At 33.4% G+C, this 25,392-nt stretch overlaps 1 protein-coding gene across 2 annotated transcripts in view; it reads left to right on the top strand.

Moving 5' to 3' along the window:
- The window catches only part of Rhogef2 (Rho guanine nucleotide exchange factor 2), a 44,440-nt gene that overhangs the window by 8,653 nt on the left and 10,395 nt on the right, over positions 1-25,392 (top strand). The window contains exons 3-19 of one of the 2 annotated variants that reach the window (XM_076319976.1): positions 489-538; positions 782-839; positions 6,200-6,441; positions 7,238-7,459; positions 8,057-8,302; positions 8,888-9,169; positions 9,254-9,343; positions 9,423-9,536; positions 9,628-9,726; positions 9,797-9,889; positions 9,956-10,149; positions 10,245-10,534; positions 10,694-10,873; positions 10,983-11,039; positions 19,080-19,215; positions 19,547-19,628; positions 19,869-19,921. In XM_076319976.1, coding sequence (XP_076176091.1) covers positions 489-538; positions 782-839; positions 6,200-6,441; positions 7,238-7,459; positions 8,057-8,302; positions 8,888-9,169; positions 9,254-9,343; positions 9,423-9,536; positions 9,628-9,726; positions 9,797-9,889; positions 9,956-10,149; positions 10,245-10,534; positions 10,694-10,873; positions 10,983-11,039; positions 19,080-19,215; positions 19,547-19,628; positions 19,869-19,921 — 2,488 coding nt within the window. The remainder of the gene's footprint in view (positions 1-488; positions 539-781; positions 840-6,199; positions 6,442-7,237; positions 7,460-8,056; positions 8,303-8,887; positions 9,170-9,253; positions 9,344-9,422; positions 9,537-9,627; positions 9,727-9,796; positions 9,890-9,955; positions 10,150-10,244; positions 10,535-10,693; positions 10,874-10,982; positions 11,040-19,079; positions 19,216-19,546; positions 19,629-19,868; positions 19,922-25,392) is intronic. The other variant, XM_076319977.1, reaches the window with a different exon arrangement.

The raw sequence follows: 25,392 nt of genomic DNA, 5'->3' as shown, positions 1-25,392 counted from the left end.
TAATAATCAATTAATTTAGCAACAGAATATACAAATATCACAGACCGTTAAATTCGCTTCTAAAGAGTTTCTAATTTTATGTAGAAAATATTCGTGATTTTAATTACTCGAGAGAAAAATATAATAGCTTTTGGAGAAAATTCTTTTAAAATTTCATTCAATTTAGGAAACAGTTTCACTTTTTTCTGAAACATTTAATAAAAATAAACATTGTTATGTACGTAGTATAATTAGATACTTCGTTTGCGGTGAACCATTCTGTATGCATTAATTATTTTCATAACTTTTTTGAATTTCAACATATGAAAGTTTAGTGAAAAATTTATAGAAATCACGTCAATTCGTGAAACTGGTACATCGAATAATAATAATAAAAGAACATGTAATTTGACTCAGAGTAAACGTTACTTCTTGAAATTTTATTAGAAAATTCTTGTCAATAATTGAATGTCTCGTCAAAAATCTAAAAGGTAATGATGATATTGTAGGCGGTGCAGCCGCGAGAGCTGGCCTTCACGCGGGCGACAAAATAATCAAGGTGAGCTTATTTCGAATTAATATTATTGCGAAGTAACAGTAAAAAAAAAAAGTATTCCACGAAAATAGTATAGCCAACGGTACATTTTTACAATTCACAGCCTTTTAACGAACGGATCGTTGAGTTTGTAAATTAAATTATTAACGGCTCACGATACATGTGAATTTGAATTATTTGTATTCGTAAAGTGTGTATTTGCAATCATACATTTGCACTATTTATAACTACGATCGGCATTTCCAGGTTAACGGCGTGAATGTAATGCAGTCCACGCATACAGACGTTGTGCAGCTCATAAAGTGTAAGTTTACATACTTTCTTTCTTTTCTACGACCTCTTTTTTCCTCTTCTCTATCATTTTCAAGGACTTAGGTACATTATTTTAACGATGAGACCGTGTAAATGTTGTTGCGCAAAAAGACTATACAGAATGAGCTGCTGTACAAACATTACAAAATGAAAGTAAATTTTCTTTGACTAATAGAAGAACTAATGGTTTTATCCTACACAACATATTTCTATATAATTGTGTACAATTAATGTTCAAATATTGAAACTTCGAAAATTTAAAATATCTCAAAAACTATCATAAAATACTAAAATTTTTTACTTCTATTATTAAGTTAATACAAATGTTGTTGGTTTTCGGATACTTTTTCTCACGTAGTTCATTTTTTCGCAATAAAGTTCATTTTCTGCGTGTTTTCACAAGAGTACAAAGGGTGAACATTTTTTTCACCATGACAGAATTTTCCTGTCGATTGCGCATTTTTACATATTCTGCCTAGCAAGCTAATAAGTTCACAGGGGCTAACCCATACTTTGCAAGATATTCTTATGTGTCATTGATTGTTAATCACAATGAGGTAGGTGTACTCTATTGTACCGTAATACAGGTCGATAACCCATACTTTTGTAAAAATAGATGCCAAAGGTATTGTTATCGGTATATTACGCGAATAATTTATTAAATAATTATTTTAAAAGAAATGAAGTATGATTTCCTAACAATTTGTTTCTTCTATTAATATTTAATGTTTCATTTTAAAGTTTATATTTTTCTGCATCGATTACTTACAAGGACACCTTTATAAAATTTAAATAAACTGGATTTGTCCCATACGAATTACCATTTGTTAAACATTTAGATACTATTATAAAGAAAAATTTCGATGAAAGTCAGTCTAATGTCATCTATCTCGATTAAAAATGATTCTGACTAAAGTCGTGTATGTTTTAAAAAGAAATTCAAAGTCCAAAAGAACTTATTCAATAATCTGATATTTTGTGCAGCGTATTTTAACATTATTCACCTACGAACAATATTTTACATAATGTGAATATTATCTCAGAAAGTGGAATGTAATAATTTTGTTTCTACATAGAACTGCTTTGCTTATAAAAAATTAACCACAGGATCCATGATAGTCAAATCTCACGGTTTACTTTTTTTTTTCTCTTCTTTGCGAAAGTTTGTGTTTGTACTATCCCGGTACATCCTGTATCTGGCAAGCTTTCATCGAAATTGAACTCTTAAGCGTGCTTCATCAATTCGAGTAGACAATACAATTTAATTTGTGCTGCACCATAAACATTACGCAAAAAAAGAGGAAGTGCAGAGGTTTGCAAAGGGAAATGCAGTGTGTGAGTAATCGAAGATAACAAGCGTCCGTAAAATTTAAATTCTATCGGATATTTTTTTACCCATTTCTTCTTCGCGATATTTTTCAGAAATTGTACCAATACGATAACACCGGTAATGGTTACATTGGCACATTGCACTTGTGCAGAATGTATATATAAAAAAAAAGAAGCATTTAGAATGATCGTGAGCGATTGTCGGCGACTTTATGTCGGACGCACCAACAGAAACGGAGTTTCTGCGGCGACGTTACCAGTGATGTAAGCATGTGAGTTTATAGCGGTGACCGTTCATAGAATTCTGTCTTCCTCTTTCTAACAGTTCAGGTACAACACAATGGATGCAGGCTCAGTCCTCCACGTCGCCTCAGCTGTGGTTATTTCGCAAAATTGTGTAACGTGTGTAAGATCTGTGTGAACGAAGTCGAACGTAATTATTTATCTGGATACATTAAGTAGTTCCCTGGTTTTATTTAATACGTTTCGATTAAAGAATCGACACTTTGGAAGTATCTGATATTGAAATGAAAAATATTCTTTATTCGAAAGATGTAAATCATCTTTCAATGTTGTATCACTTTTTACGAACTGCATAGAAGAAAAATTATAACCGACTAATTGCAAGATTAAAAAGACCTGACGACTGTTAACTATTTTTTACGTATAAATATCGATTGTAAAATTATGCATGTATATGTAATTTCATTTTGCATTGGATAAATCTTAAAGAAAAAAAGTGCTAGATTTTCACGACGATTTCAGTGTCTGATAGATTAGACGTTTCAGTGTCTTAAAAAATACTCTTTCACGCGCCCAATTCTAATAGTATTCCGAAGTATGGTAGCTGTCCTACTTAATTATTTCATAACGCAGTTACTTTTGTACGCGTATCTAGATTTCACTGGATCCATAAATATTTAAAACCAATATACTTGCAGATTTTCTAATAGATAAAAGCCAGACCTTATTTATATGGAATATTATGATTCAAGGACGCGTCATGTTTTTTTCAATACGCATCTAGAAGAAAATGATATTTATTTTCAAATTACTACAATTGTCATTGGCCAAGTTACAATTGCGTTTTAATAAATTTAGTATATTACAAAAAATGTGCTATATATACAACGAAGTAAGGAACGGATGAACGTAGATATTCTAAATGGGGATTAATCACGTTAAAACCGCAGTCTTGTTGAAATAAATATAGTTTTACGAGGAAAGGCGCCTGCAGAGTACGAGAAGGTTTGCAGCTGACCGCCAAGTCAGTGCCATTTACAGTTGACTCAATCGTTCATTCGGGGTTTCCCACACAGACGCGTTTCTAATTTTTATCCCAAGATCAATACTGATACAAGGATTCTGGTAAAACCAGGCAAAAATTTACATTTCTACGTTCAATTATAACCAAATAGCGATTGTTTTAAATTTCGTACGGCTTCATTTTCTTTTACCCACGTTTTACTTGAATATTGAACACGAGAATGTACTCTTAAGTCGCAATTACTAATAATAAAATTCTCGAAGCTTAAATGCATTAAATCCTAAACTCAAACACCTGAAATGAATTCTTGATTATTTTTTTTTTCTTCATCTACACCTCAATATTTATATATATATTTTTACATGCGTATAAATAAGTGCATCTTTTACGATAAGAGATTTCTTAAAATAAGTATCTGTATAAATAGAATTCATATCTACATATATAGGTGGTTCATTTCTTAAATGCATAGTGAAAATGAGGATTATAGCAAAGTTCAACAAACGTTCGTATCTTGAATTCTTATTACGTAGATAATTTCTTATTTTCAAACCGTTCGTTTAGATAACCACAAAGAAATAAAAATGAAATATAATTATATAAATCATTGATAATAATTAATTTTACTTGTTGATTTAATGTATAGCGTTACATATGTAACACTCGCATAATTTATTTAATTTATGGACATATTTGATACTATTAACAACCTACCCCGATCAATAAGCAATGATATTAGTCGGCACTAGTAAATAGAAATATGAAAAAAAAATTAAACTAATCTTTACAGATTAACAGTTACTGCAAATTTCAGAGCATAATTTCCACAAATTATTTAATCGCGTTACATCTCTGTGGATAAAGCATGTCAAATTCGTAAACACATGTAATTAGCAATTAAAAGTTACCGATTGTTTCATTTTTGGTACACATTATGGACCATCGGTGATCCCTTTAGTTCATCGTATCGATAAAACTAACACAACGATAACCTAATTTTTGACATTAAAAGAAGAAAAGTTACATCGTCTAAAGTACAGGCGAAGTTTTAGACACGTGAGAAGGAAGCACCTTCTTCGATGATGTTTTCAGCTCGAATCATGGAATCCGAGAGTGAACGATAATATTAGATAAAGCCAACGTAACGATAACCTGATTTTTGACATTGGAAGAAAAATAAATAATATCGCGAAAAGTACACAATAAATTTTGGACGTTGCAAGAAGAAAGCATCGTAGACTTTCTTTGATAATGCTTTCAGCTTAAATCTTGCTTTCCGAAAGGGAATGATAATATTAGAAGAATGGATTGGCCAAGGTGTTGCAGTATAGTCAAATGACGAGTCCTGGTCATATAGGTATTGAAAGATTAGTCGTACGCGCGTGTAAACATAAGAATCTCGTCATTCATATTAATACACACACCTGGGGCCAAGTTTCTTGGTACGAATGTCTTCTTGCTCTCGGATCGTCTCGAGTCAGCATCATTTTACGCAGTTTCGTAGTCGACACCGTTCTCGATGCGCGTATTAAACCGACGAATTTCAGCTTTAATCGACGATACGAAATCGTTTGAAAATCGATCCATTTCGAACGTGGCTATTTTAATTTGTATCTATATGAAGACGCGAACCACGTACGACCTGAGGCAAGCTTGGAAGAAAGCTCGCACAAAACCATGTTCCGGTATTTGCAGCTTCTTCTAAAATATTTTCGGTCATCTAATGTACACATTTTACAATACTTGTAGTGATGATTTCGCGTTTATTGCAAACTGCGAGGAATTGCACGCTCTTTGAACAGTGTTTGTATATGCTGTTTCTTTATAAATCTATGTTACACATGGAATTCTTGCACGGTCTGACAATCCTTGTTTAGATAATAAGTTTGAGAAAGAGTACCATGACATACTTGTTTTTAAAAGCGTTGTGTTAGTCGAAAGATGTAAATTTATTTTACAATTCTTGTAACAAATTTTTAACGCAAATTGTGTTCCCGTTCAAGTATTAAATCGTACGATATTAAATATTTTATTTGCATGTATGATAGGGGATATAAAAATGTGCAATTTACATTTTGAAAGTCATTGTTCCCAGTATTTCGTACGTTTACTCGTTATTAATTGAATAAATTCAGTTGCATTGAATGATACGTTTTTGTACGACAAAAAATTCAATGCCGACTGTGCCATTTTTAAAAGTATACCTCAAAATCTATAAGAGATTCGTTGTTGATAATTTTTAACAATTTAATACTTTAAGAGAACATCTCACACAAGATTATTTTCAATACATGATGATGCAATTATATGTTCGGTGTATCAATGAATGTTGTCATAACGATATACGAGGGACTTTGAGTTTCTAAATCAATATATGATTGTTAATCGAACTCAACGAGTTAAAAATCTAAAGAACACAAATAATTTGACATTACATTCGAATTTGAAAAATTTTAGTTCGAATGTTACGCTAGAATTTGCAGTCTCTCAGAATTTTTCTTAGATTCTTTCGAGATTAATAAAAATGAAAAATAAAATTAACCGTAAAGATGGTGGTATTTACTATACAAATGAATGTTCGACTACGCGCACAATATAAAAATCGGCGAAAACTCTAGACCGTTTAAGACAAAAAGCATATGTGGTGATTGTTCGCGAGTAGTTCTCAAAAGAAAGGTGGAGGGTCAAACGCGGGGGAAGGACCGGCAGAGGTATGCGAAAGGTGACTAATCATCGTCCTTGAACTCTTGTTGCAGCTTCGACGCAGGTGGTACTGACGGTGCAGCAGAAGCCAGTTGCGACGAGCAGCGCGGCTACGACGGCCACGGGGCTGCAGGTTGGTCTGGCGGGTGGACAGCATCAACGACCAGTCAGTCTGTCAGCCGGTACAACGATGGTATCACCCTCGCAACCAGCGACTTCTCTGCATAGGGCGTCGACTGCACCAGCAGCCGGCGCACCGTGTAATGCACGTATCACGGGACCTCAACCGGTTGATGTAAGTCAGAATTACTTATAAAAAGAAAACGCATCAGATTTCGTTTTTGTTGTCATGGATTGTTGAATAATTTCTTTTCATACAATAAGACATATATTTCTTAATTAGATTTTTTATGCAGTTAAAATACCTTCCACTGTGTTAGTTTCGAATAAATTTTTTAGTGGCGATGACGACACTTTATTTACAATATGACATCACTGCTTTGTATTTTCAAATATTTTTATTTGACTTTGTTATTCTTTTTTGCTTACATGGAATAGAAAAGTAAATTAAGTTTTAACTTAAATAGATGATATTAGTAACAAATATTTTGCCACAGAGATACATTAGATATTTTTTTTTTTTATAAAATATGTTTTATGTTTGAAATCGTTAATCTCTTTCACTCATATTTGACCCTGTAAGTAGTGGGCATTTTAATATTCCTTCGTTTATATAACATAATTGTATGTCATCATCTGAACAGTTTTGAAAAATTAATCTTTGATTAGCATTAATACAAATTTCTTATGTATGTGTTAAACAAATTGCATTATAAGAATAGTAACAAGTATTAAAAGAAATCTTATGCTATTAAGCAGTAATATTATTCTATGTTAAATGTACTATTTAAAAATGTTAATTTTCTTTCTTAGATTTTTATATTTTTATAGATTTAAGTAAATTTCATTTAGATTTAAAAACTGTATTCAGAACTAGGAAATTAAAAGTTCAGAAACATTAACTAAAATTAGTTTTCATCCTTTTTAAACTAATGAGGGGTAATCATTTTTTTTTCTTTTTTATGTTTTAGCATGAGAAAAAACGGCAGCTGGAAACACAGCGCGTTCATACATTCCAGCTTATGTTGGAGAAGGAACAAAGTTACGTTGACAAGCTTCGAAGTGAACTTGCAAAAGCTGGTACTGGGAGTGGAAATGTCCATATTGTAGGACTACAAGCAGAATTGGCGGGTGCTGAAAGAAGGGTGCGCACCTTACAGGAACAGCTAGCTGCGATTACTACTAATGAACAGGTCTGATTTTTCTTCTATATGGTGTGCTTTAATGCGTTGTTCAAATAGTTTTTAAGATTTCTGTTCATTCTACTAATGTAGTGCATAAATTTTATATTAGTAAATTAGTTATATATATTATGTTATGACTCATAATCTTATTCATAAAATATGAGTTCGTTTTAACGCTTAATTCATTAACATTTATTGTACTCTTACATTTGTTCTTGCCTTGCTTTTATGTCAGTGTTTGACAGCTCAAGCTGATGCTGTTCAGTGTACCAAATAGTTGCTCGGCATGATGTTATTAAGGTGTTTATGTTTTTCAATAGAAGGCATAATGATCAAAGTATGATGATAGTTTTTTTTATCACTGATTTTATTAGTAGTATATTAATTTTTGATCGGTATATTAATAGCTTATAGTGTATGATGGTAAACAGCAAGAAACAATGAAACTCATGTTGTGCTTCTGTACGTGTTCCCTTTTGAGCTATAGAAATGTAAGTTTCATGTAAGGTGGCTTGCATTGCAATTGAGATTTTTAAATTCGGTCATGTAGGGATGTATTTAAGCTTTTGCTAACTTTATCTAACCAGCTTTTGTTGTGTCTTACAGCTTTGCTCGTTGGTAACAAACACCTCGTGTTCCCCGGGCTATTATCCACCTTTAAGTAGTAGCAGTGGTGATGTACCACCGCCTCTACCATCTCGTAAATCCTTGTCCATGCAAAGCCTATCTCCACCACCATTGCCTCCCAGACCTCCCCCTACAAATACACACAACGTAGCCCAGTTGGAGCTGGAGTGTCATCTGTTGACTCATTTAACGCCCTCAACCACCAGTCATGGCATACCTAACTCTGTAAGTAGTCTAATCACTAAGTCATTAAATAAGTAATTTATATAAATGCATGGTACAGAAAAAGTATCACACAGTACTGTGTATACTTCTAAAAGTAACTCATATTTATCCATTGAACAATTACATAGTTTTAAATTTTGATATTCTGTATAGCATTTTAAGACATTTAACTTTATATTTGTTTCAGTTCACACACTTAATCATAATATCTATGTTACACTATAGGCTTATGTGCAGCTATGTCAGACAAACATTACATTTAAAATAAACTACGTTCGTTGTTCACTGATATTGTGTTGCTTGATTAGTATGAAAGTGTATTAAGTAATGTCTTTTCAAGTATGGTTGTGAAATGCATTGGAGTATGGTTTCTGTGATTTAATAGAAATTTATGGTGTCTTTTTAAAAACATGTCTTTCATTGCAGTATATTTTGTGATTGCACTGTTTATTTTTTAAGATCCATCTAGTGGTTATATGCATATTATGTATTTTACTACAATCTTGCATAATGTTTTTATTTTATTTTTATGCTTAACTCTACTGTTGTCGATAATCTTTTAGTTATTATCGAACTTTTTTATAGTTTTCACAGGGTGCAAATTTGGGCTCTTCAAATTCACTCAATAAGCACCAACGAACAAAATCCAGTCCAGAACAACTAGGAACTACAACAATTTCTCCCTCAGAAGCTAGTAGACGTTTAATAGCATCAGAATCAATGAATGATCTTTCTCCTCCGAGACATGTGAGGCATAGTGACATTGATATAGATGAATTACCTCATATCACTCCACCAGGAACTCCACCTCCACCATATCCAACCGCTAGTCCAGGAAATGATACTACAAATTCTACTATAAATGATGTAAGTTTTCCTTGAAAGTTACATTTTTTTAACCACACACAACAGTGATCTAATATGTGTACCTAATTAGTTTTTCTTTTGCAGACTCTTTTAAATGAAAGCATTCCTGGATTGCCAACATTACAACAGCCAATTATGTCAATGGAAGATGATGATATGAGTGACCAAGAAGTTGTAAGTTTTACACATCACATTTTCATTTACAACAAAATAGTTTTTGTCATTGTTTAATCATAATTAAATATTCTTTTAGGGACAACTAGAAGATCATGGACCATTCAAATCTTTATCTCGATTATGGGGACATCACGCGCACCTTGCTGTATTTATTAATTATGTCTTATCAAACAGTGATCCCTCCAGTCTGGTGAGTACAATTTTATGGAGGTACATAAGTAATGTCTTTTTATAGTATTGATTTTGAATTTCATTATCTAAAAATATTCATATTATTGTAGTTGTTCTATTTAGTAACGGATCTGTACAAAGAAGGCAATGCAAAGGAAATGAGGAAGTGGGCATATGAAATTCATTCTAGTTTTTTAGTACCTGGTGCAGTAAGTAGTTTAAAAAATATATGTTTTTTGAAATCTAAATAAGGTATTTAATTAAACCTTCTTTATTCAGCCTCTCCGTCTGCACAATGTAGACGAAAATGTAGCACATGAAATTGACGATGTTCTTTTAAAGGAATCTGATAAAGAAGAGATTCTCCGAAAAGTATGTACTGCTACGTATACTAATAATCATTTGATATGATTTTGTAAAATGTTACACCTTTGATAGATCTTTCTGAAAGCACGTACACGTGCGAAAGAAGAACTGAATGAGCAACTTGCAGACTTTCAACAAAAGAGAACTGCTGGATTGGGGACATTATTTGGTCCAAGTGATGCTCAATTGGATGAAAGTGCATCTGACAAAGCACGAGAAACAAAAATCATAGAAACATACCTCTTACCTAAAATGGAACCTTATCTGTAAGATCATTAATTTAAATTTATATAATAAATATTTTTATTTTATCTTATTGATGCTTGATGTTTTATTATTATTTATTTATGGAATGTTTCAGAGAAGATATAGAAAAAGAACACGTAGATTTGCGACAATTTACAACAGCAGCTGGTCTGGCAACAATATTGACAAAAATTTTCCAAGTCCGACCAGTATCACTTGATCGAGTACCTACTTTTGTTGCAAAAGATAAATCGAATATCAAAGGGCGCTTGCTTACAGGAAAGACAAGAAAAATGGCAATTAGAGGTCATCACTTTGTAGCTCATCAATACTTTACTATTACTTATTGTAATCACTGTCAACTTATTATTGGCGGAATTGGACCTCAAGGATACTTATGTAGTGGTATGTAAAGATATATTTATATATTATTATTCATACATGTTTAATTAATAGATATAAATTTTATATAAAGATATTGACATTTATTTTACTTTACGCAAAAAATTAAAATGAAAACCGGAGTTAACATTTAATAAAAACTTGATATATTTTCATTTATAGATTGTTCTTTGAGTGTCCACCGTCAGTGTGTTCGTGTGGTAGAAGAAAATTGTCCAGGACCATTGGTCAGAAAGGAAAGAGTCAACGAACGTATAAGCAAACTGATGGAGCGTATTATCCCAGAAAGAAAACCTCCATCGTCGCATCATCACCATCATTCTCAAAATCATATGCTTCATGGTAGGTAATATAAATGTTTTACAAATATAAAACTTGGAAATAGGATTTATACAATTACAGAAAATAATTTTTAACTTTTTGTTTAATATAGAATTATTTATTGTTACAGTTGATAAACTCAAAAAAAGTGAAGACGATGCTGGTGCATTGACAGATGGAGAAAATGGTAAGTTTATTACTTGCATTAAATTATTTAATCGAATAAAAATAATAATATTTAAAATAAAAGTTGTTAAATTTTTGTTTTTTTTAATACATTTTATATAATTATATTGTGGATATATATTCTTGAACTCTTTAATTAACAATTTTATATTTATATAGTTATTTTTCTATTTTGTATTGCAATGATTTTCAGTTTCTATAATGTGTGTCATGAGTATAAATATAAAGTTTATTAAAGACGTCCAGAACATTTTCTCCACAATGATCAGAGAACTACTATAGTATAGGAATATAAAAAAATAGGTGTGATACAAGTTATTTTTGTAACTATTTCAAAAATTATGTCATTGGTTTAATGCATTATAAAATTGTATAGAGTAGTATTCAGTTTTGCAAATTAAGTATGATATAATTATAAATTAGAAAGCAAAATATTTATTAACACACATAATTTTTACTTATACAAATAATTTAGTTTGTGTGGAAATTAATATAGTTTGTGTACATAGGTCTTCTGTTTTGTTTTGCAATAGTTATTGTTTTGCGTGTCAATAAACCTTGACATTTGCATATTGTGAAATGCAATAAGATATCTACATTTTTCTATGACAGTTTTAGAACTTTTTTATTTTTAAACTTCGTGGTAACATACGAATACATTACTTAGCACGATCAGAAGGTAATAAGCATCTTTTCTTGCTTTTTTTTTATTCTTTACTTATGATAAAAATACATGCAATGTGATACATCACAAAATACCACTAACACAATTTAGGAATGAAATTTACATTTTATATATGGTGTACATAAGACAACACTACGCTAATATTTTCTTGATTTCTTACTGCTGTTAGTAATTATAAAGTACTATGACTTCCCAACAAAATTTACTACAAAATCATCGCAAATTTTTAATCCTAAATACAAATTACTACATTCAGTGCTAAGAAAATCAAATTATTAATTAATTAGCAAATATATTAAATTTGATAAATATCAGATTTTTATTAAAATAAGCACTAAATCATTCCATCTTCTTTTTTAATCATTTCTGTATTGTTGTAAGCTCAATCTGCAAACTTTAACTGTGTTTAACATTGTCATAAAAGCTTACAGTTACATGCATCTGTTTCGCTACGCAAATACAGCTCGTACATTTTTTCCTTTTTGTTAATGTTATCCATTATCGCGAAATTTACTGTCTTCATCTCGAACGAGGCGTTTCTTCACGAACGTGGGTCACGTCAGCCATTGTTCAGAGTTTTTGTCTCGTTAGCGATATTTGTATTCGTTATAAATCAGTGGTGAAATGTATTTTCTCGTAAAAATTATACTTTAAAGTGCGCATCAGTGATGAAAGAATTGTTCAAGGTTGGGCAAAATTTCCGTTCGATGTATTCCATAGAGGAACTGTTTGTCACGGTGCTGAATGGTTTTTTTATCGACATCCTCTTTTCATTCTTTTCAACTGATAACGTGTCACCGCGATATAGCTTTCTCGCGTATAAATTTTCGAAAAAACATATGTATTTATCGAGGATAATGATAACGAAGGATAATTAAATACCCAGTAATTTCCAAAGTATTTCATACATTGTTGAGAATATTTTCGCGCTCATAATATTTAAATATTCATTTTCGGTAAAAGATTCAAAATATAGCGTCAGTATTAAGATGTATAATCGATTATTCATACTCAAACTCAGAACAGTGCGTAGGTAGGTTATATCGAGCGGTGCTGTTATAATAATCATACTTCTCGATAAGGAAGTTTCACAAAACATATTGTGTTAGTTGTGCGCCACTCTTTTCTACTGAAATCTAGAGGAGAGGAAGGAAGGAAGGAAGGAAAGAGGAAATCACGGAAAGAAGCTTACAACTTTAGTATCACACTGTTTAGTACATGTATATTCATACACAGAGTGTAGTCATAATTTGTTACCTAACAAATTTTTCCCCCGTGTTCTTACAAAGAAATATTTTCCGCTACTTTATAAAAGTCCACGACTCAAAAGTCGTATTTTGGAAACACGTTTGAAATATTCGATACACTCTTACTTAATATACTCTCAGCAATATATAATCATTAATCAGCAATATATATTCATTTATAAAACTTTGACTTTAATTTTATGGTTATTGCTACTTAATTATGCTAATTTTCACACGGTATATAAATCAGTGAATAGGATATTCTTTCGAGTTCCAAAGTGTATAGAATCGTTAGCAATAACACGACTACGGTCTCGTAGATATTCCAAAGTAAAATTCACTTGGCAAACAGTTTCTTTTCGTTGGATTCTCAGTATCTACGTTCTACTTTGTATATAATATTATCGAACAATTTCATTTCTCTACGGTTCACAAAGTGCAAATGTTCCTTTATATTCTCCTCGTAGTGTACAGTAAAGTAAACATCGATACAGCAAGTCGTCTTTTCGAACTAAAAGTGTTATTTATCAATATTTCCGTGCTTACTGGAGCGATCGATAAGCAGAAGAAGCTCGAGTTGCTATTAGCGTTGCAAGAAAGACAAAGGTGTAAACGAGAACGGGGAAATCGACTCGTTAAGAGCGACTTTGAGCACATCAATATCTTGAACGTGAAGATTGCCCTTGAGGGGTTCGTTCGGAGGGTTTCGATGATCAGAATCGCGCACACCCTGTATATTCGTACGCACGGGAACGCACACACGTACGCACGGGGAAAGAGAGAGAGAGAGAGAAATAGATACACGTAAACGTGGTTGTAAAATGAGCGGGGGAGCGATCTGGTGGGGTATAACCGGAAACCAACGGCAGTCTCCGCGGAAAAGAAGCGAGAGCTGCTTCGAGGGAAATTAGTGTCAGCTCGGTTGTTGTCGCGAGTAGCAGAGAAACCGCCCCGACTATTTTTCTCGGTAGTGTGTAACTTCGAGGTGTGCACATGGTCGAGGTGCAACAGTTGCGTGATCCCTTGGAGGGGGAACCGGACTGCAACCCTTACCCAACGACCACCAACCCCTCGCCCCTGATCGCTAGCTTTGCTAGCTTCAGGCTTTCGTCAGAGAGATGCAGGAACAGATTCAATCGAAAGCTGAAGGGCGACGGTAAAGATCGTGTGAATAACTAAACGGTCCACTTGGAACGAAGAGAATCCGATAAATATTCAATCTTTACGTTGTATCGCTTGATTTTTGTTCAATCGTTGATTATTTCGCAAAATGCGATCAAACGATCGGGAAAGTAACCAGTACCGAGTTTATCGTTTGTACAAAAGTGTAAAGAGAAACGTAAAAATCGATAGAAGCTGAGATTTGTGTCTTTCGCGTAGTGTTTCAGTTATTTTCGAACAATGAAACTTTAACGATGTTCGAATTGTAACTAGATAACGCGTGTGCGTGTGTGTGTTTTTTTTTTTCCTTTTTTTTTTAATATTATTCGGATATGTTGATTTCGAGGTAAATTTAGCACGATAAATGTAAGAAACCGTTGTAAAATATTAATATGAAATTTGAGTCTAACGAACGAACCGAAAACATTGATCGAATCAGATTGTCGAGTAAAAACGGAGACTCTTTAAGTTCCAAGCGGATTCTGAATGGTCGAACAGAAAAGAAACTAGAAAAGATATATCGATCGGAATAGGTTCAACGGTGGTACTTGAAAAAGTCAGCAAAGACAAAGTTGCGAAGAAAACGAAGCTGAAAACGATCAAGCAAAGAACCGTGGTGTCTCACATGAGTAAAGGCTCGATTGCCGGAAAAGTATGGGAAACGTTTGCCGCTGTGAGGAAAACGCGCGAACCAAGCGACATCATAGAGACAGCCTCGATCGTCGGTTTGGATCATCTGAAGGTGTCATCGTGTTGTGAGAATTTAAACGACAGTGCATTTTATGATGAAACCGATTCTTTGAGCGAGTTTTACGACACCGTCGTGAAGAAGATCATTGCCCTAAAGAAAGAGTCAGGTTTGTTTCAATAGTACTCGCTTCGTCTTTCGTTATTTGTGAAATGAATTCGGGAAGTAATTATAAAAAAGAAATACCACAAATTAACTTTGCGTAAGAAACAGTAAAAATTTGAACAGTAAGAATTTCTGAATAATTAGTTTCTTATAACTTCAATTACGAAGTTGGTTTAGCAATGTTAATTGTCGTGATTCCATCGATGTCAGGCAGTTATATTTCGTCTATCTGATACATTCCAACTACTGTTTCTTTCTAACTAGTCAGATTTTCACCGATAATTTCAAGAGTTAAAAATTTTTGAAAACGAGTATTTTTCCATACGAAGAAAAGACTGGGCGTCACAGAAGTTCGGAACAAAATTTACAAAGTTTTAACTAGCCGTCGATTGAAACCTTTTTGCCGCCAGACACGGTTTATAAATTTTCATGCACTTGTAAAAATCGAACGTGCAGCACTGGCATCAATTCGCGAAACTTATAGACGATACTCTCCGCGTCTTTGACGTTATTTCATATTTCGTACACGCACAACCTTACGACTATACAAATACTGCGTGTCTAGACGAAAATAGATCAGAATTCACTGGAAATTCTAGTTAACTATGTGGATGAATTCAGAGCTCTGATCCATATAAGTATATCTACATCATTTCTGTTCATTTCTCTCTCTAAGAGAAATAGATTTCTCGATCTTACATCGAGTACAATACATTGACCGCTCTTGTAATCTTTCATATTACAAAATGAACTCCAAAGATAAACTTTCGAATGTCATACAGTCACTTTCCAAATTTTGAATTTATATATTCGTTACTTTTAAATACTCGTTTTAAGAATACATAAATTTCTCGGTTCTCCATTGAATAAAACGCAGTAAAAACTCTGGCGATCAAGCAGTCATTGGAGTGCAAACGTTCTCTCGTTTGTACGCGAACAGTAAAATTGTTATGAGAAAATTTGACAATTTAAATCTACTTTTTCAATATCTCCAAATACTCTCTCTAAGTCGATGTAAGTTTCCTGGCTCTATGTACTACAGGAATAACTCTTGGAATCATGTACGTAGAGTGCAAATACTCGCGTATTTAAAGATGAACTCTAGAACATTGCGAGATATTTCAAATTATCAATCCGCGTGTTTAACGGCTTCGATTGTTCGTTTAAGATTTTTCCAAAGGTGTTCGTTTACTATTGGCTTGCATTTTCATTTGTCGATTGTATTTGACGAACGATTTTCGTCGTCGCCTAAACTATCCACCAAGTATACGTTGGAATGGGAGGAAGGAAAATAAGAGAGATCTTGCGCGGCACGAGCGCAGACGGCAACGACAACAACGAAGAAGAAAACGGGAAGGAGGGGCCCACAAAACGGTTTCCGGCCTCTGCGACACGCGCCTACGTTGCCTTATCTAAAAATACTCGAGACTTAAGCTTTTCCTTCGCTGCACCCCCTCAGCATACCTACCCCTGCTGATCTATAACTATCTGTCTGCTTACGAGGTTCAAAAGCACCAACTTTTTTACGATAGTATTTTTAGGTGGTAGGAAACTCTATTGGATATTTATTCAACCATTTAAGCTGTCCGTGGTGGGAAAATGCTGACATCTTGTTCTCCAGCGATTTCGTGAACCGTTTGATTTTACTTATCCGCCATCTTTGTACGTTTTCCTTTACGGCGTTCAATACGGTTACGATATATATATAACTCTTCGTTCATTCTTTGAACAATTGAGATAAAGTTAACGAAGAATTTTTACGTGAATCAATTATTGTCGGATAGGGAGATACTTGGAATAATTAAAAATATTCGTTACAAATTTGATAGATGACTCTTCAACCCTTATGGGAATGGACAAATTACTACTCATCGTGTAGAATTAATTTATTTTTCTCAAAATAGTTAATTTTTCTTCGAGGAATTTTAAATGAAAAATGTGTCTGTGATGTGTATGCATCAATTAGTTATCGATGACCATCGAATTAAAATATTTATTCGCAATTTTAGAACAAGAATAATCATTCTTTTAATTTTTTTTTTAGTGTTTGGTTACGAGCACGTGCAAACTGCTACTTTACTATTCCCCATAGCTAGAGAATTCTAATTCGATAATACGTTGTTATTGATTTAAAAGGATATTGACGTAATAAATCGAGTTCGATCTGAATGTTTGTTTAACGGGAGATTAATGTAGCAACCCTATCCACATACACTCTCATGATCTGCTTTTACCCTGAGCCGCATTCCTTACCTGATAAGCCTCCACATAAGACTGGATACTTGGAGAAATGCCAAACACCGTGGTCCGTGTTAATTTGATGCTCATGCGTATTAAATAGCCAAGTTAAATTGAAATATTCGTTTCACTTTTGTTATTTTAAAGATAAGGTGAAACATTGATCGTTCACTATTTTAAAACGAAACTCTATGTGCCTGTGATTGTAATGTTTGTTGTGGTTTGCAATATTTTTTACACATTACAGGATGATCAAATTACAGTCGAAGAATTTAAAGGCATATAACATCAACTAGAATAAACAGAATAAATACAGGTTATTAACATAGGTTCGTAAATCAAGCCAATAGAGATAAGGCGAGATAAAGACAGATATCTGTTTCTTACTTTATGTATTTACCATTTATTTCAACTGAAATTCTAAATGAAATTTTTTATAGACATTCTGTACTTGCCGTTGTAAATCTTTTTAAATTATCTATACCTCCGATAAGTTTCATTTACTAACCTGTACAAACTGAGTATTTTTTTTTAATTACTTTATACACATAAACACGAGTCAAGTCGAAAAGTCGCAGAAACTTTTTTACTAGTAATAACTATTACTTTTCGAGTTACTTCTAATCGATGAAACTAGAAATTAAGTATCAAAACTTCAATATGAATTCTAAAACGAAAAGAGAAATATAGATTATCTAGTACGTATTTCAAGGAACAATTTGCTAAGAATAAGTTAGTATGCATGCAACAAGTGCATCGCCTTCTGCTGCGGTTGAGCATTTTCACATTGCACATCACTCGATGTCATTTCTTAACATGAAAAAACATCTGTTATTTGATACCCTTTAAAAATACTCTCTCGCTTTCATTAAAGTTGTAATCTCGACTGTTACTTTGATCCCTAGTCTTAATTTCAAGTCGTATCAATAACGACATAATTATTCGTTCATTCACTGCATTTCTCCTTTTCAATTTATATAATTAATTTTCTCTACCACACGTTCTAACGTGTTTATTTTCTAAACCAAATAAATATATAGAGTAACAAAGAGTGAGAGGGTGATTCTATGTACAAAAATAAGTGGAAAACGTAAAATCAAATTTTGTGTACATCCAATACTCTGACACCCTGTATAGTATTGAAAATCAATGATTTCGCGTAAAACGTATCTGTGATGGCCTTTTTGCGGTGCACCAGTGCGAATCAAAATAATTTAACTGCACTGTGTCACAGATGTTATTGCGCTATTATTTTTTTCCTGTCAGATTCTTTTATTTCCCGGCTGAAAGGGGAGATAGAACGATGCACGACAAAAGTAGCATTCAATTCATGCGTACAGATCAATTTTTATACTACACGGAAGCTTTACCGAAATAAAGGGTAAGCTCATGGAACTAGGTGCAGATGGCCTCTGTCGTCAAAATGTTTGGAGATAAGAAAAAATGTGTTGAAGCAAAATTAAATGGATTTCGATGCTCCACCTTTTTTACATTAACCACGAAACATTTATATACACGTATGTATATAATATTTGGCGATAAAGGCCGTTCTAGTTTCGTGGAATATTCGGTATACTGTTTTTAAAATTAAAAAATTACTCTTATTATTCGTCGATTTGTATCGTTGTATTTATTCGAATAAGATATTGTCTATATTTAATTAGAATATTTGAATATTCAATGTATAATATCGCACACAAATAACGAATAATATTAATAACACACGATAATTTAAAGAAAAGTTTTACCGAACGACGCCTAACCTGGTCGGGTACCAGCAAATTAGTTGAATGAGTATTAGAGTGACGCGGGTATGGAAACAATTAATGAACGCGTTCATTTGTTTCATGTTTTCAGGAGAACTTCGCGGGGGCGGCATAGCCGGAAACGCGCGTAGTAGTAGCGAAAGAGGACGCATTTCCGCTTACAGCGGAGCTTCTGATCACGCCGATAGCATGGACAATCCTTCCTCGCGAGAAGATATTTCTGAAATGTATGTTTTTCATATTTCCATAATATCACGAAAAATAATTTCCTTTTAAAAACTTCAATCTCACTCTTTCATTTTCCTTTATTTAAAAAATACATCCGTACACGTACCAAGATCGAGTAATTTGTTTACGATCTTTGATTTATGTTTCGTTCGAAATATGTAAAATCTTGTTCAACATAATTTATCACTTCGATTTTATAAGAAAATGTTACGTTTGTAACTGTACTTAGAATCATAGCTTCGCATTATCATCGCTTTCTATTCATTGCAGTTGCTTAGCACATTTCTGTTATAGATATTAATTTACGCTTAATTAATTACGATTACTTAGGGTGCAGCAAAATATTTCCAGTAAGCCAAAGACGTCAAACATAAACAGGTCTGAAAGTTACAAGGAGCGGATACATCACAAGGTGAGAATCTAGAATTCCTATTGCGACCGTTTTCGTTAAATTCTTCTATTTGTCGTGTAAATATAGTTTATTCGATCAATGAATTGGAATCGTAAGATACATAAAGTGTATCGATCGAGTCTTGCAAAATTTATTTTCCCAATAATTCCAACGAAACGATATTTCGATTCGGATCATTTAATTTTTGAATTTGCAACTAATAAATGTTTCTAAGTATCGCTGTAACTGTTTTCATTGCAGCGACAGTTACGAGAAAAGAGGAAGACCAGCGATCCAAACCTCTCTAAAACAAAGTGAGTAATATTTTCATCTTTTACTACACGAAACAGCAAAGTAATTAATCGTAAATTTGTTTTATGCGCCTAATTTAGATATAAACTCTCTGAATCTTTTTTAAGAAAAGTGTCCAAGTTTTTTTTGTAATCTCTTTTTAGTCTGGAAGATGCAAAGATATTTTGAAATTTATAAAAAAATGTTAAAGTCTTCGTAGAATTTTCTGGAATGAAGAATACGAAAATTAAATAGTTTACTCGACATAGATATATTGTATATAGACAGCACTATTGTATAGTGATCATAGAATAACAAGTAGTTACTTTTTTTTTCAATGAAAATTGATTCAAATGTTTTTTTCATATTTTATTTTATAAATATTACGTGTATACTTTCTGAAGCCTCATAATTTACCTCAAAGAGCCACGAAAGTTTTTGTTTAACTGAACACTCACACTCTTATATCGGTACGAGAAACGAATCATTTCTCAAAGTATCCCAACCGCTCCGTCAAACTGTCACTACTACTTCCTTACGCAATTGTATAATTGCCAAAATAGAAACGTTATGAAAATCAGCGCTATTTTGAACGAATTTGTATTTTGAATTAATACTTATACGATGAATAAGATTCCTTCGATAAAAACGTACGAGTTTATTATACAGAATATGTTTTCCCAAATCTTCAAATTCCTATAACAATCATAATTAAATTAATCAATAAACAATGAAACCAAATAAATGAAGCGAAACAAAATTTGGTCAAATTTTTCCAATTTGTATTTTAGAAAACTAAAATCAATTTTAAGAATCCTCTGCAGATCAGTGTTGAAATAACGATACAACTTTTAAAACTGTAATAACGATAATAATTACTTCTAGAATCCTGTATTAAATTAAGTTGTTAAACTTTTGGTATTTCTTTCGAAAGAATCAAATCGATTTTAAGAAATCTACTTTCAGAAATCGATGGTGCGCGAGTTTGCACAGTTTTCCAATGAAAACATCCAAGTGATAGAAATGCACGTGTAGGTTGCATTCTGGCAACCTTGGGGCATCATCATTTAGCGTTTCGCTTTTCCACGATTGCCTGGAATGCATAAACACCGATTGTATCTAAAAACTTCTAGATCCACGTACATGCAAAATCGAATAGTATTTACGCGTCCTCGCAGACAAATTTCTTTCAAAACTGATCATTCCCACGTGTAAAGAATATTAACCGTTAATTGTCTACGAAAGATTCATGAATTCGATATTTCAGTCGTAAGACGTTATAATTCCAAAAAATGATCTCTCTGTAGTAACAAAATCGGCGAATTCCTCCACGGAGGAAAATAAATTGCTTATCAATTATATCTTTTATAGTATCTTTAGCTCTAATACTCGTCCGATCGTTTCATTCCAACATTCCATTGGTGAAACACTACTAAACTTACAAGATTATCTCTTCGCAGTAACAAAACCGTAGAAGTAACTCTCGGATCGAAAACAATTCGACTGTGCTCGATAGCCGGTGTTCGTCAGTGTCTTTCGTTGTTTCGTTCGTACACGTCGGTAATACTCTTTCAGTGGTTTTCGACTCCGAAATCAATCTATTCCCAGCATTTACCAAGTCCTGGAATTTTTCAGACACACCGTGTATAGATTTTTGGCAGGGTCCTCCGCTTCTTCTTCTTCTTCTTCTTCTTCTTCTTCTTACCAGCGACTTTTACGTTTCTTAACGCTCTAGATCCGAGTCCACGTGCAAACAGCGCAGACTCGACTCGTTCTCTTCCTCTGGCGAAGGTGTGTTTGCCAGCCAGAAGGCCTTCAGTCTGACGTTAAACGTTCAATTCCGCGGATGGCTATTGCGCCACTTCGACAGTACGAAACACCCACGCGTCTGCCTGTTCCGTTTCCCCTAAACGCTTGAATCGCGATCGGGCGTCCGTCTCGCGTCTCGATTTCCTCTTGTCTGGTGTCCTCGTCCTACCCATCGTGTTTCCATCGTTCACGAGAAACGATTTCAACTTGTTGGGATATCGATCAATTCCTCCCCCGTAGGCTCACCTTTGTAACGTGCAACGTCTCTCGTACACGGTCTTTCAATCGAGGAATATCTTGAACATGTATTTGAAAAAGTGATTCGTTACTATGAGCAATCTCTAGTAAACTTATGTAATATTTTCATGTATTTCTTTACACGTTTGTTTGTATACAATCTGCAGCGGTAACTGATGTGATAGTGCTAACCAATGATCGTGGAACATTGGACGGTAAAATTAGAAGAGTAAAACTGTTTTATGTAGTCGGTTCCATTTAAGGACCAAGTTCGATTGTAGTATACTCTATGGATCGTTGAACAATGATCGCGGTGGGTGTTCTGCACATGACAGAACGTTTCAACGGGAATCCGAACTAATTGTTCGAGTGGTAAAAATGACGATTTTTATAGGATAGAAGATATTATATGTCGCGATGATAGATGAAGGTATTGAGTCGATCGAATGGTTCGTGTCATTTTAGAAGTGGTGACTTTAATGCCTTCACACGTCGGTAATAAATGTTTGAAACGCTTGATAATCGTCGCTTCGAAGTCAGCCTCTATTTAAGTTGATCGTATATTTATTACATTGTTGCAAGATAGTATATAAAAAACTAGATCCAAAATTCAAATTTATTTTCGAAATACAAAGTTCAGGAAGAACTGTATGTATGCGGAACCTAACAGTAGAAAACGCAGTAGAACCTTTAAAGTGAACAATAATGTTAATTTTCTTTTAATCGAGTAAAATAATTGTTTTCGGATCCGTGAGAGTTGGACTTAATGATAGTCGTTAAAGGTGTAATTAAGCGTGCTGAAATCAAAGCTTCATAATTGTTCGAGAAGACTTGAACAAATTTCTAAACCAGACATCTGGATATTACACGTTTTAACCAAACACAATCTACTCGATTACGCGATGACATCCACCTCGTTGTGTCTTAATTTGCTTAAACGCAATTTAAATGATTCTTTCTGGGAACGTTTAGTAATACGAGATGAAAAGTGTAGATCCCTTTGATATTCATAAACGAAACCGAAACCTATCCGAGAGAGATAGATAGTTGTACGATTCGAATCAACAAGTCACAGAAACGTGTCTGTGAATTCGCTCGTGTTTCCAAAGAGACATTTATTTCAAATTACCCACGTTTACCGAAACAATCAAATGAAAAGAATTACAAGACAAAGTCAACGGAAAAAGAAACTATAAAAATTCCGACATCAGATTATCGTCTCTTCAAAAAAATAGACAAAGAGTATAAAAAATAAAGCGAATTTGTATTTTCCTAAAAAATTGAAACCCGTATATACACTACCAAAGATTTGAGCAATGTACAACACACTTTCCAGCGTTCGAAAATTATCATCGTTTACTGAATTTAATTTACATTTTATCCGTTGAAACGCTCAATTTTCTATTTCTATAGCGTAATTCGGATCATTGCTCTACTCTTTTTAAACTTTCTCGTTATTTACCGCCACGTCATTGCCTCGAAATGCAAAGCATTTTGTAGTATATGCAGAAAGGAGAGCCCAACGAGTTGAAGTGTTCATTTCGTCAGTCGTTCATCAACGAGTTCGTGAATTTGCGTGTGAAACCAGTTAGCGTCGCGACAACGATTCTCTGTGAAGGGGTGAACAGGGTGATGATTACCTAAAAATGTGCTTGTAGGTCGCTGACCTTCTCAAGTGCCTTAAAATCGTTGGTGTATTTCGATTTTATTTCGTAAAAGATACATGGGATTATTGACCTCGGCGAGTAACTACAAAGTTCACTTTTACTTGATGGAGCATGAAACTACATCGTGCCTTTGAGTCGAGGCTCAATAAATAAATAACCTGTGACGGTGGTGTCTTTGTCATTGTGGTGCGTTTATTTCTAGACCAAACAGAACGATAATAATTCGTAGTATCATTCATGTCGGACTACTAAATAGACTTGTTTGCTTTTTAATGATACAGCAGGTTTGTAAATACCAATGATGATGGAACAACTTTGTTGTAAAATAATTGAAATGTCTGAATGGTGTGTATCGACAATGAGAGTATTACAAATCTTTTCGATAAAAAAAATTATCGAAAAGAACATTGGAGGGGAAATTTTGGTTTTATTTAAAAATATTTTACACGTTTACTTTTTTTTTGTTTTCTAATGTTAGAATCTGGTGCAAGTGTCGAGAAAGATTGCCATCAAGAAACAAATAAATATAATTAAAATTTGATTGGAAAGCACAGGTGAAATTCGAATATTCTTAACTCGTGATACAAAGGTATTGTAATTATAAGTATCGGTTGAATCTATCGAAAATTTATTCTAGTTTTATAAAACAATATTTTTAACGTAACATCGTGCTGTGAAATTGATGCAAGTACCGTTTATACGATAAATTAAGAAAGAGGAGATTTTTATGGTTATTCGATACACCATGCAGACGAACACGCTGGATCCTAATTCGAGCGAATTACATTATGGTTAATTACTTTTTTATGGCTTTCTCTTCCGTCAACAATGGTACGATACCTTTCGTTTTTATCGCTGCGTCCTTTATCCTTTATCGTTCTTCATCGCATTGAAACACTTGATTGCGTTAATCCAACATTAAAATAACTATGTATTTAATTAGTATATCTTTTATTGAACTGAAAATTTCAATACGTAAGCAGATTTAATTGTATCGTAATAACGAATCGTTATCATTGACATATCATCAGTAACCTGTTAATTATTGGACGAAATTAGAGATTCATTTACGGAATACTTAAAGCTTTTATTCTATGTTCATAACAAAAAAAAATTCAAGACGGAAACTACTTGTCCTAGTGACGCATAGAATCGATTTGAAGACAATTAGTTCATTGAAAATTATTAACTCGGAAGGAACGCGTTCCACATAATGGAAGGATAGGTTTCTGCGAAGAGCAGCGCGATACATATATGGGTCGCCTCCGTCGTAATTAAAATCAATTGGAAGCGATTAGAAAACGTACACAACAAATTTATCCTGTCCGAAATATTATTTTTTTTTTTTTAAACAGCAAATAATCCATCACACTGAAAAAATGTTCAAAATTAATTCAATCCTTTTCAAATTTCTCTCTCGTATTGTACGAGACACTTAACGTAAATGTAGATTTTCGTTGAATTTTTCAACGGAAAGTGAGATTTCACTGTGAAAAATATTTCCATTTCTGAGGGATTCAAATTATGATGCAACGCGATAGAGTGATTATCGATATTTTGCATATTTTTAGTATAGCTCTGTTCATATCTTGCAGTTATTAGTGTGTTTCACTAATGTATCCGGTTGTAAAAAGATCGATGAGCATAAATAGCTAGGAGAAGCAAAGTTTTTACTTCAAACTAGACTTGTTAAAAATTTCGTTTCGCGTTGTCGGTCATTTAACGTCACGAATATTTCCTGGGGCAATTAATATGATCCTGGATTTTCGTTTGATGTTTTT

The sequence above is a fragment of the Ptiloglossa arizonensis genome, chromosome 9, assembly GCF_051014685.1.
Source record: "Ptiloglossa arizonensis isolate GNS036 chromosome 9, iyPtiAriz1_principal, whole genome shotgun sequence".
NCBI lineage: Eukaryota > Metazoa > Arthropoda > Insecta > Hymenoptera > Colletidae > Ptiloglossa > Ptiloglossa arizonensis.
This window is presented reverse-complemented; position numbering and strand designations above follow the sequence as displayed.